Source organism: Belonocnema kinseyi, chromosome 10, assembly GCF_010883055.1.
Source record: "Belonocnema kinseyi isolate 2016_QV_RU_SX_M_011 chromosome 10, B_treatae_v1, whole genome shotgun sequence".
In the NCBI taxonomy this organism is placed as follows: Eukaryota; Metazoa; Arthropoda; class Insecta; order Hymenoptera; family Cynipidae; genus Belonocnema; species Belonocnema kinseyi.
In genome coordinates, this window is record NC_046666.1 from 37,730,251 (window position 1) to 37,742,063 (window position 11,813).

The 11,813-nt window shown below is 23.1% G+C and overlaps 2 protein-coding genes across 7 annotated transcripts in view; both read right to left on the reverse strand.

Moving 5' to 3' along the window:
• The window catches only part of LOC117181350, a 79,679-nt gene that overhangs the window by 29,339 nt on the left and 38,527 nt on the right, over nucleotides 1–11,813 (reverse strand). The window lies entirely within an intron of this gene.
• LOC117181352 overlaps nucleotides 1–11,813 on the reverse strand; it is a 28,912-nt gene that overhangs the window by 4,136 nt on the left and 12,963 nt on the right. The window contains exons 1-3 of one of the 6 annotated variants that reach the window (XM_033373928.1): nucleotides 10,984–11,089; nucleotides 660–828; nucleotides 310–500 (exon numbers count right to left, since the gene is read on the reverse strand). The exons of 1 other annotated variant lie outside the window; for it this stretch is intronic. In XM_033373928.1, coding sequence (XP_033229819.1) covers nucleotides 310–413 — 104 coding nt within the window. In that variant the 5' untranslated portion in view covers nucleotides 414–500; nucleotides 660–828; nucleotides 10,984–11,089. Of the gene's footprint in view, nucleotides 1–309; nucleotides 602–659; nucleotides 829–10,983; nucleotides 11,571–11,813 lie in introns of those variants that run through there. 4 more of the 6 variants (XM_033373927.1, XM_033373925.1, XM_033373926.1 and 1 more) reach the window with 4 other exon arrangements.

Sequence of the window (11,813 nt, forward strand, 5' to 3'; positions counted from 1 at the left end):
GTATTCACCAGATTTAGCCCCCAGTGACTTTTTCTTATTTCCAAACTTGAAAAAATGGCTCGGTGGACAGAGATTTCCAGACAACGAAGACGTCATTGCCCTGTAAGTGCTTATTTTGAAAGTGTATAGAGCTCCAAGGAGATTATGTTGAAAAATAAAAAAAAATTTACCCAAAAAAAATTGTTTTTATACTTCATTCTAAGGACTTATTGAACTACCCTCGTATTACAGAAAGGGACCAAAAAAAGATTTGCTAGTGATGAAGAGTTGAATCGAATCGATTCTAGTGTAAATTATTATAACTTATACCTTAGTTTTGCATTCCAGGCTGCAATGTTGCTATTTCTTCCTTTCCTTTTTCGACGAGGTGCAGATAAATGCATTCTCGACTTATTTCCAAACCGAGGAGACATTATGAGGAAGACAGTAAGTCAGTACACAACACAATTTCAAAGTATTTTCGTTGAACCAAACACGTTATTAGTGCATGAATGAATGAACTAGTAAACGAAAAATGTAATTCAATTTTCCGAAAAATATGAAATGATTATTCGACAGTGGACAAACTGACTGTTGAAATACTGATGTCAAGTGATCAGACCTGCAACAGTACACGGTATACTGTAATTGTAAATGGCTGTAAATCAGCACCGACTTACCTAAATATTTCATTATACTGGCAAAGTGCAATGTAGGGTTCTTGCAGGGAATATTTGGTCCTCATAAACGCAGGTAACAGTCGATCTTCTCCAAGGTGTTCTTACTTATCTTCCGCCCAGTAAATTGCAAGACTTCTGACTGAGACTAGTATCTGCTAGAGTTCTAAGTCTGGCCAAAAATATAAATTTATTGGCGCTGTCATAATCCACGAAATTAACAATTAATTCTGATCTTTAAGTCGCAGAATCCCGGAAATATATAATATTTCAGCAGGAAATGCAGACTGTAAACGGCACGTATTTATGAAACAGAATAAGGAGGTATGATAGCAATTGGAAAAAAATTCTCTTCATTATGCGGCCCAAGCGGAAAAATTATATATAGTTTATATATAATGTGAGGTTTATGCATAAAATTCATTTGTTTTATACAAAAAATGTATAAAACAAATGAATATTCTATATAAAACTTTACACTATGTATAAACTATATATAATATTTCCGCCTGGGGGGGGGGGGGGGCAGCAGATACATTTCTTTGGTGTACATGTACCGTAATAAATCTTTTTAGGAGGATTAGATAAATATTCAAATAGAGCATTTTAAAAATTTCAAACTTTATGTCGACTTTTTGCGACTATTTTATGTAAAAAAAAACTTATGTGTATGTCTCAATTCGTGTCAAGAAATAATGTAGAAGGGTTATATGTAAAATTGCAATGATAATTGATAATATTAAAAACATGCTTGATCTAAGTAACCCTGCTTTTTATAAAACTAATTTCTGGGCCTGTCATTATTATTTCACAATTAGAGTAAGATTGCAATAGAAAATACTTTTTTTTAGTACTAGACTATTAAGTGCGCGCGCACGCGCTCGCTAACTTTTCTACTCATTTTTATCATTTACTCAATTTTCTAATAACAATGTATTTGTTAAAATTTTCTAAAGACTTATATTCTTGTTCACATATTACGTAACGTTATTTTAAACCCTTTTACCTTTCCACGCCCTAACTGCAGTTACGTAACATTTATTTTGTATTAGTTAAAAAAACTGAATAGACGTTTTGTAAATTAGAATAGATTTTTAGGATGGAGTGCGGTATAGAAATACATTAAACAATATTTTGACGTAACATAAGAATGCTTTTTTGATATTTTGTTAGTTACACACATTTTCAAATTATTTACAAAAAAAATGAAGTATGAGCAGTTTTTTAGAATTATATAAATTTCGTAATTTTTATGAGACAATTAGGAAAGATTTTTCAAACTTTTATTACGAAAGTATTCGCTACTTTAATTACATAATCTAAGAGGCAATAACATATTTATATTGCTAAATATGAAACAATTTAAATCCAATCTTTATGTACTTTGATATTTTATTTTTTATTATTAAACTTTAATTTATATTATAAAACTTAATTATTTCACAATGTATCTATTAATTTAATAATCTTGTACATTAATTATCAAAATTAGATTTCAAGAAATTATTACTTAATATTGAATAAACCAATTTAAAGTTTATTGAAATTATATCTGATTTTAAATTTGTAAATAATTTTAAAATATAAAATATGAATATAATATTATTGTAAAAATTATAGGCATGTATGAAATAATATTATTAAGCTTTATAATTTGCAAATATATAAATCATGAAAATATTATTATTATAATTAAAACCTGCAAAAAATTTTTTTGTTAATGACTCAATTATGTATAATTTAGAATTAATATAGCTCCAATATTAAATAGTCAATAAATTTTGATTAAATAACATTAAAATAAAAATACGGTATTATTTAATTTTAATTTATAAATAAAGTTTTTTAACATTAATTCATTAACATAATTAAAACATGAATATAATACATTTATTTAATTGTGATTTAGTATAATAACTTTATGTTTTAATCAAAATTTTAATTATAATTTATATAATAGTATTATCAAACTTAATGATTTCACAATATATCTATTAATTTAATAATCGTTTATATTAGTTCAAAAAATTAAATTTTAAGATAAACTTTAAATAATTATTCCTATAACATTGAATAAACCAATTAAAAATGTATTAAAATTATATGTAATTTCTATTTTGTGCACAATTTTAAAGTATAAAATATAAATATAATATTATTATAAAAAATTAATAGCATGTATAACTTGATATTATGAAGCTTTATAATTTGCAAATATAAAACTAAATAAAATATTATTGTGACTAAAACTTTCAAAAAAAAATTTGTAATGACTCGCTTATGTAAAATTTAAAATTAATATAGTTATTTTTACCATTAAATCATTAAGATAATAGAACATGAAAATAGTAAATTTATTTAATTCTAATTTAGTTTATGATAACTTTATATTTAAATAACATTTTTCATTATAATTTATAACATAATATTAATAACCTTAATGACTTCACAATATATCTATTAATTAAATATTCTTTTATACATTAAAAAAAAAATTAGATTTTAACATAAACTTTCAATTATTATTCCTGTAACATTGCATAAATCACATTCTTGTTTAATGACTAAGACTTTCAAATTGAAACGGTTTAAGTTTCAACGTTAAAATCTGAAAATTCTTAAATTTTGAACTGATTTAAAATTGTTTGGTCAAATCGTTTGTATTTATTTATTAAATAAAAATGTTTTTTATAAAAAATTTTCAACATTAAATGCTTTTATTTTTTATTTGTTCCAGTATTTAAGAAAGCATTTAAAAATTCTTAAAATTGAAAATGTAAGCTGAGAAATAAAAATTTTAAATGTAAAATTTTTAAAGTAAAAAATTTTTAATTACGCATTGTAAGCTAAATAATAGCATAATTTAAAAACATAACAATTCAACTAATTATTTAAAAACTGTTGAAATCGAACGTAGACATATTTTTCTTTTAAAAATTTGGAAAATTCCATTTGAAATATTACAAAATAAACTACACCTATAAAATGGAAGGTAGGCACTACACTTTTTAATTGATTACTTTTAAACAAAATGCAGATAATCAGCGAAATTTAGAATTTTTAACTTTTATAAATTATAGAGTTCAAAGATTCAAATTCAGTTACAAAAATATAAATCCACGTTATCAAATTTTTAAAAATATATTATTTTAAGCAATTTTAAGTTAAAAACATTAAAAATTATTATTTTTTTAAAATAAACACTTCTTAAATTACAAGTTAAATTATTTTAATTTGACATAATTTAAATATCCTTAAAAACCTTAAAAATTTTATTTCGAAATCTTGAGATTGCTTTAAACTTTTTTAAATTTAAAATTGTTTTTGACATTTTTTCAGATCTAATATATATATCTTTTAAAAAGAATCGAATTTTTCCTACAATTTTTTTGTAAAAAATCCTACTATTTGTTGTAGACAAAAATTTGAGTCATTTTAAGTTTTGAAAAGATTCAAAATTAATTTAAAGTTTCAAATGATTTAAACGAATTGTGAAAGGCGTCATAAAAATTTAAACTTTTTTAAAAATTCCTAGGAAAATGACAAATGATTTTTCATGTCGAAAAACTATTTTAATTGAATATTTTATAAGATGTCCAAAATTCCCTAAAAAGAATCTGGAAGATTTTAAGGATTTCTTTTTTTAATTTGCAGGATTTTCTGAAAATGTTAGAAAAAATTGGACTCATTTTAAAATATATTTCTCGAATTTTTTCTACAATTTTAAGAAAATCCTTGAAATTAGAAAAAAATCCTTAAAATATTCCACATCCTTTTTTGAAACTGTTTTTGCAATTTTTCTAGGAATCTTAAGAAATTAAAAAAAAAAATTTTGAAGCCGTACACAATTCTTAAAAAGCTTCTGAATGTTTAGTTTGAAATCTGCAAAAATCTATATTTTTTGTTTTAAATTAGGCTACGGCTATTTGCACTGAAATTTCGGTATGAATAGCCGAATTTTGTAAATACAGACACTTCTTTTGAATTATTTAAAATCATTTTAATTTTGTTCTACAAATAGTGAGTTTTCAATTATTATTAATACGATAAAATAAAACAATTTAACCTAAAAAATCCACATTTTTGAAACAGATTAATTAAAATTGTAACGTACAAAGTTAAAAACCTTTTCGAAATTTGAACGCTTCAAGGCTTTCTACGTCAAACAATTCGGTTTCAAATTCTTTACTTTATAATATTTGTTTTCAATTTACTCTTCTTTAATAAAAAGTCAAATATTGCTAAATAGTAAATAGCTATTCTTTTTCTTAATTGCAAAATTTCAAATTGAATGGGTTAAAAATTGAATATTTTAAACTGAAACAATATTTTAAACTTAATAAAAGCCTTTAATTTACGAATATATTATTATAAAACTATTTTCATGTTCAAAATAGTTTATAAAGTTTTATTCAGGCGTTCATATTTTTTTAATTACAAAGACTTTCAAATTAAAACAGTTTCAGTTTTAACGTTAAAATCTGAATATTCTTACATTTTTCAACGGATTTAGAATCTTTTTGTCAAATCAATTTTTGTTCACTTTTTAATGCTTAAAATACAAATAAATTTAAAAAATACTTTATTTATGTTTATAATTGATAAAATAAAAATGGTTTTGTCCAAAATTTGGAACTTCAAGCGCTTTTCATTTTCAATTGTTTAAATCATCAAGACTGAAATTTAAAATTCTTTAAATAAAAAATGCACGCTTAAAAATAAAAATCTAAAATAAAAATTTTTGAAGTAAAAGATTGTCAAATTACGCATTGTAAACTGAATAATACCATAATTGAAAGATAAAAATTCTACTAAATAAAAAACAGTTAAAATCGAACTTGGAAAGATTTTTCTTCTGAAAATTTGTAAAATTCCGCGTCAAAAAATACATTCACTGTCAATTCCCGGCCATTTCCCGATCCAGTGTATTTTGATTAGGGAATTTTGGGAATGAATTAAAATCCACATTTGGAACATCAGATAATTTTTGTTCATAAAACTTAGCATTCTGATTTGGAACAGAGAATTTTTTGAACGAATAATAATTCTAAATTTTAGCAGGATTTTTTTTATTCTCTTCTTCTAAATCAGAATTAAAATTATTTTCAAAAATATCCCGTTCCATGTCAAAAATATTCTTTTTAAAGTCAAATAATAATTCTGCACGAAAGTTCATAGTTTCAAATTCTAAATTATAATTCTTGACAGAAATTCCCTATTCCGAATCACAATTATATTTATTTCCAAAAATGTTTCCAAAAAAATATAGTAACTCAATTTCTCTTTTTATAAATAAGAATTAAATCAATTTTCCAAAATTTTGCGTACCATGTAAAAAAATGACCTGTTTCAAGAAAAATTATAATTCTTTACGAAATTCCACCTTCCAAACTCGAAAATATCATTCTTTTAGAAAAACCCCTACACCACGTCATAATTTTAATTCATTTTCAAAAGTCCCTGGTCAAAGTCAGAATTACATTTATTCACAACATTTTCTAAAATAATTCAGAATTATAGTAATTCACTTTTTATAAAATTTGACAGAGAGAAGTTTCAAATCCTGGCAAATTGTTATTTCAAAAAGAAAAAAAATTATTAAACTGAACTAAGTCAACTATTTTGTTGCAAATTGGTTTCTATTTTTAAAATTATTTTTTTGATAGTGTAAATATACTTAACTATTCCATTTCAGATAGAAAAAATATCTGTATAGTTAAAAATTTGCTATTTTTTCTAGAAAATAAATCTTTATGGTTAAAAACTCATCTTTTTGAATGAAAATTTAATTATTTGGTTGAAAATTCTTTTGTTTCTTGATGATTCATAATTATTGTTGACAATTAATTTCTTTGGCTAAATAATGGACTATATTGTAGAAAATCCATATTCTTGAAATGAAAATTCAACTACTTGGTTGAAAATTCTTCATTCTTGGTGATAAATTCATCTTTTTTGTTAACAAATATTAATTTATTTGGTTGAAAATCTAACTATTTTGTTACAAATTTGTTTTTTTATGGTTAAAATATAATTATTTTTAACTATAAATAAAACTTTTCCATTTTTGGTCGAAAATGTATCTTTTCTAATTGGAAAATCATGTAATTTGTTGAGAATTAGTAATTTTTTGTAGAAAATTCATTTTATTCATTGAAATCTCATCATTCTAGTTGAAAATTCAGTTATTTTGTTGAAATTTAATTACTGCAGTTAAAAATGTCGTAGAAAATTCTTTTTTTGTTGTTAAAAATTAATATTTATGAATGACAATAATAAGATATTCCATTTTTAGTTGAAAATGTATATTTTTTAAATTAAAATTCATGTATTTTGTTGACAATTTGCATTTTTTTGGTTAAAATTAATCTGCTTGGTTGACAATTTATTTCTTTGGTTCAAAATTTAACTATTTTGGTGGATATTTGTTGTTTATGATTAAAAACTCATCATTTTTTGTAGAAAATGATATTATTAGTTAAAAATTTATCTTCTTTAGTTGAAAATTAGACTTTTTTGGTAGAATATTGATCTTATGGGTTAAAAATGGATCTTTTTGGTTTGAAATTGATTTCTCTGATTGAAAATTGAGCTATTTTGTTGAAAAATCGTTATTTTCTGGTTTAAAAATCACCTTTTTTGTCGAAAATGTATATTTTTTTAGTTTAAAATTGAACTTCTCGTTTGAAAATGAATCTTTTTTGGTAAAATATTCATCTTCATGATCCAAAATTGATCTTTTTGTTTGAAATTTATTTGTTTGTTTAAAAATCCAACTATATTTCGTTGCAAGTACGTTTTTTATGATTAAAACATTATCCTTTTTGATAGAAAATTAATTTTATTTGTTGCAAATTTATCTTTAGTTGAAAATTCAATCTTTTGATTGAATATTAATCTTCTTGGCGAGAAATTCATCCTTTTGGTTGACAATTCATTTCTTGGCTCAAGTTTTAACTATTTTGTTTAAAAATTCATTCTTTGGTTCAAAAACTCAAATATTTGGTTAAAAATTCATTTCTTTGGTTAAAAATTTGACTATATTATTGAAAATTCTTTATTTTTTGTTGAAAAATAATATTTTTGACTGAAAATACAACTATTCCATTTTTGGTTGAAAAATAATACTTTTTAGTAGAAAATTAAGATATTTTGTTGAGAATGCGTCATTTTTCGTAGAAAATTAATTTTTTTACTGAAGATTTCTCATTATAGTTAAAATTAAATTATTTTTTTGAAAATCCTTTTTGTTTTGGTTGAAATTTATTACTTCAGGGTGGCCGCTGGACCGGGAATTTTATGAGACAGGGAAAATTCGTGAAATGACCCGTGAATTTATTTTTTGACCTGGAATTTTACAACATTTTAGAACAAAAAATATTTCAAACTTTGAATTTAACCGATTTTTAAATAATTAGTTTAATTTTGATCTTTTTCAATTATGATATCATTCAGTTTAAAATGCGTAATTCAAAAACCTTTCACTTTGAAAATTTTTTATTTTAGATTTTTAACTTCTAAGTGTACATTCCAATATAATAATTTTGAAATGCAGTTTTAAAGACTTAAACAATTAAAAATTAGAAGCGTTTGAAATCGAAGATTAAAAAAAAAAACATTTTTAGTTGTTCAATTGTGAACAGAAATCAATTAATGATTTTTTTAAATTTGAATTATACTTTAAGATTTAAAAAGTAAATAATAATTGATAATACAAGATGATTCGGAATCAGTTTACAAATTCAGAATGTCCAAATTTTAACTTTAAAAATTAAACTGTTTCAATTGGAAAGTCTTATTAGTAAAACAAATGTAAACGCCCGATTGAAAATTAATAAATTGTTTTCAAATTTAATATAACTTTAAAATAATATTTTTGTTATCAAAGGCTTTTATTAAATTTAAAATGTAATTTTTGTCTAAAATATTACATTTTTAAAACATGCAATTTGAAATTTTTCGATTAAGAAAAAGAGCAGCTACTTAATATTTATAAATATCTGACTTTTCATTTAAAATCAGTAATTATAAGTTAAATATTCAAAACTAAACAAAAAAAACTTAACTTTAAAATTAAAAATTTTAACTTTAAAAGCTTTCTAAGAATTTTCACGGGCTTCAGAAGAATAAAAAAACATTTCCCAAGAAAATTTAAAATTATTTTTTATTTCAATGAACAAATTTTAAGAGAATATTTGAAAAGATTTATAACGATTTACTAAATTTTCAAAAATGAATGTGGAAGATTTTAATAAAATTTCTTTAATTTAGCAGAATTACAAAAAAATGTAAAACAGCAGATAGATATTTCAAAATTAACAAAAAAATTTCGAAGCATTTTAAGGATTTTTAAACTATTTAAAACAAAATTGATTGAACTTTTTTATGAACAGACAATTTTCAATTTTTACAAATTTATAGTTGGAACTGAAATTCATCCAGAATAAGAATGATTGTCGAAAAAATTTCAAATAGGAACAAAATTATGAATTCCAACATGAAATTTTTCCGAAGAATTCTAATTCTGAGTTAAGACAGAGAATTTAAAAATTTTAAACAATTTTGATTTGAAACTGGTTTTTCCAAAAGAATGATAAATTGTCTTGGAAATGGGAATTTTTTAATTTAAATAAATTCCGAGCCGAAACAGTGATTTTTTTAAAAGAATGAATTCTAATTCTAACTTGAAACCGAATATTTTCGAACAAAATTTAAATTATGAATTGGAACAGGTTGAAATGAAAAATTTTCAAAAATTATTAAGATTTCGGATTTGAATAAGGAATTTTCAATTTTGAAATATTTGATTGAGGGCTCAAAATGTATATATTTTTTTAGTTGAAATTTCATCTTTTTGGTCAAAAATTTAACTACATTGAAAAATTCTTTGTGTTTGGTTGAAAAATTTTTTTAACTGCAAATATAACTAATTTTTGGTTAATAATTTATCTTCTGTATTTAAAAATTCACGAATTTGGTTGCAAATTAATTACTTGAATTAAAAATTAAACCATTTTGTTAAATTTTTCGTTGTTAAAAATATATATTTTAACTGAAAATATAACTATTCTATTTTTGGTTGAAAATATTTTATCTTTTTTAATTAAAAATGCATTTTTTTTAAATTTCTTATTTTGATTTCCAATTGTATTATCTTGTTGAAAAATTATTTTTTGATGAAAAATAATGATAATTTACCATTTTTTATAGAAAATTAATCTTTACGACTAAAAATTAATATTTTTCGTTGAAAATTCAACTACTTGGTTCAAAATTTATATATTTTTTTATTGAATATTCGTCATTCCAGTTAAAAATTAAAGTGTTTGGTTAAAAATGTAACTATATTGTTAAAAAAAATTTTGTTTTCGTTGAAAATAATTATTTTTTTAGCTGCAAATTTCATTATTTCGTGCCTGGTTAAAAAACTATGTTCTTTAGTTAGATAAATTCAACTATTTAGCTGAAATTCATTTTCTTTAGTAAAAAATTAAACTTTATTGTTGCTAATGTATATTTTTGGTTAAAAATTCACCTTTTGGGTCAAAAACTCAAAAATTTGGTTGAAAATTTGATTTTTTAAACTGAAATTATAAATATTTGATTTTTCTTTGATAATTTATCTTCTTTAGTTGCAAAATCATGATTTTTGGTCGCAAATTCGTTTTTTTTTTTAATTTAAAATTAATTTCTATAATTGAAAATTCATTCTTTTTAGTCGAACATTTATTTAGTTTATTGGAAATTCATATTTATAGTAGAAAATTAACTTTGATGGTTAAAAATTAAATATATTGTTGGGAAGTTCGTTATCTTTTGTTGAAAATTATTTTTTTTTAACTAAAAATATAAGTATTTTATTTTTGGTCAATAACTTATCTTCTTTAGTTGAAAATTCATTAATTCCGTTGTTTATACGTGTTTTTTTTTTGTATAAAATTATTCATTTTGGTTGAAAATATTTCTTTGGAGTACAATACTAATATTCTTGTTCAAAAATTAATTTCTTCGGTAGAAAATTGAACTATATTTCGTTAAAAATTAATTTCCTTAACTGTAAATATAACTTTTCTATTTTGACTTGAAAATTTATCATCTTTAGTTGAAAATACCTTTTTTTTTTGTTTCTTGAAGATTTGTCGTTTTCCCTGAAAATTTGACTATTTTGTTGAAAATACAACATCCTTCTTAAAAAATCAAAAGTAAAATCGAAGCTTGTAAAAAAGTGGATTAAAAGGGGAAAATTGGGTCAAAATTCTCGAATTTGGCGGTTTTATGGGATTTTTGTATTTTAACTGAGATAAAAGGGGGTTCCTGAGATAATTACCTATTTCTCGAAGTTCGCAAAATCAGTTCCGGATGCCTTTGAACGAAGTTTCTACACCAATCGTATCCAGCTAAACGAACCCTTTTGTTGAAACTGTGAGGTACTTTCGATCTTTCAGCATATTCAAAAGCTAATTTTCGCAAATCTTTTCGAGCGAAACCAGAAATCTTGTTACTACATTCACGAATATGCTTCACCAGTTCATTTTCTTGTTCATAAGAGAATATAGTTCTAAACCCAGAACGTTTGATCAATCCTAGATTATTCAATCCACCAGCAGTGTTTAAAACTCTTGTCCATCTTCTACTCAAAGTCCTTTCAGGTACATTGTACAACTTGGAAGCTTTTCTGATCGAAATGTTGTTGTCTTGGACATATTTAAGAGCCAATCTTAGAGTTTTCTCATCCCAAAGTTTTTTGTTTCCTTTTTTTTTATATACGCGCATTGTCACTGAATACTACCAGGTATTTATTTAGACATTATCTGTATACAGAAAAAGTATACAATATCCATGACTTCAAGCAAAAATAATATCTTTGCCGTACCGCATCTACGTTTATAATATCTTTGCTTCATGTCTGAGTCTGACAATTGTCAGACTCGATTGACTCGAACAATGTCAATGGAGTTTACCAGCCGATAGGTGGCGCGAACTGTTTTAGTCCAAGTTCCGCGAAAATTCAAATTTGTCTTTTTTATATACAGTTTAATAAGAAAAGTATAGTTTATTCCTTAAGGTGGCTTGGGCGCTTTTTAAAAAAATCACAGGCAGTTCTGAAAATTTGATATTATCGAAAGAAAATATACTAGATCACTTTGCAAAAAAGAA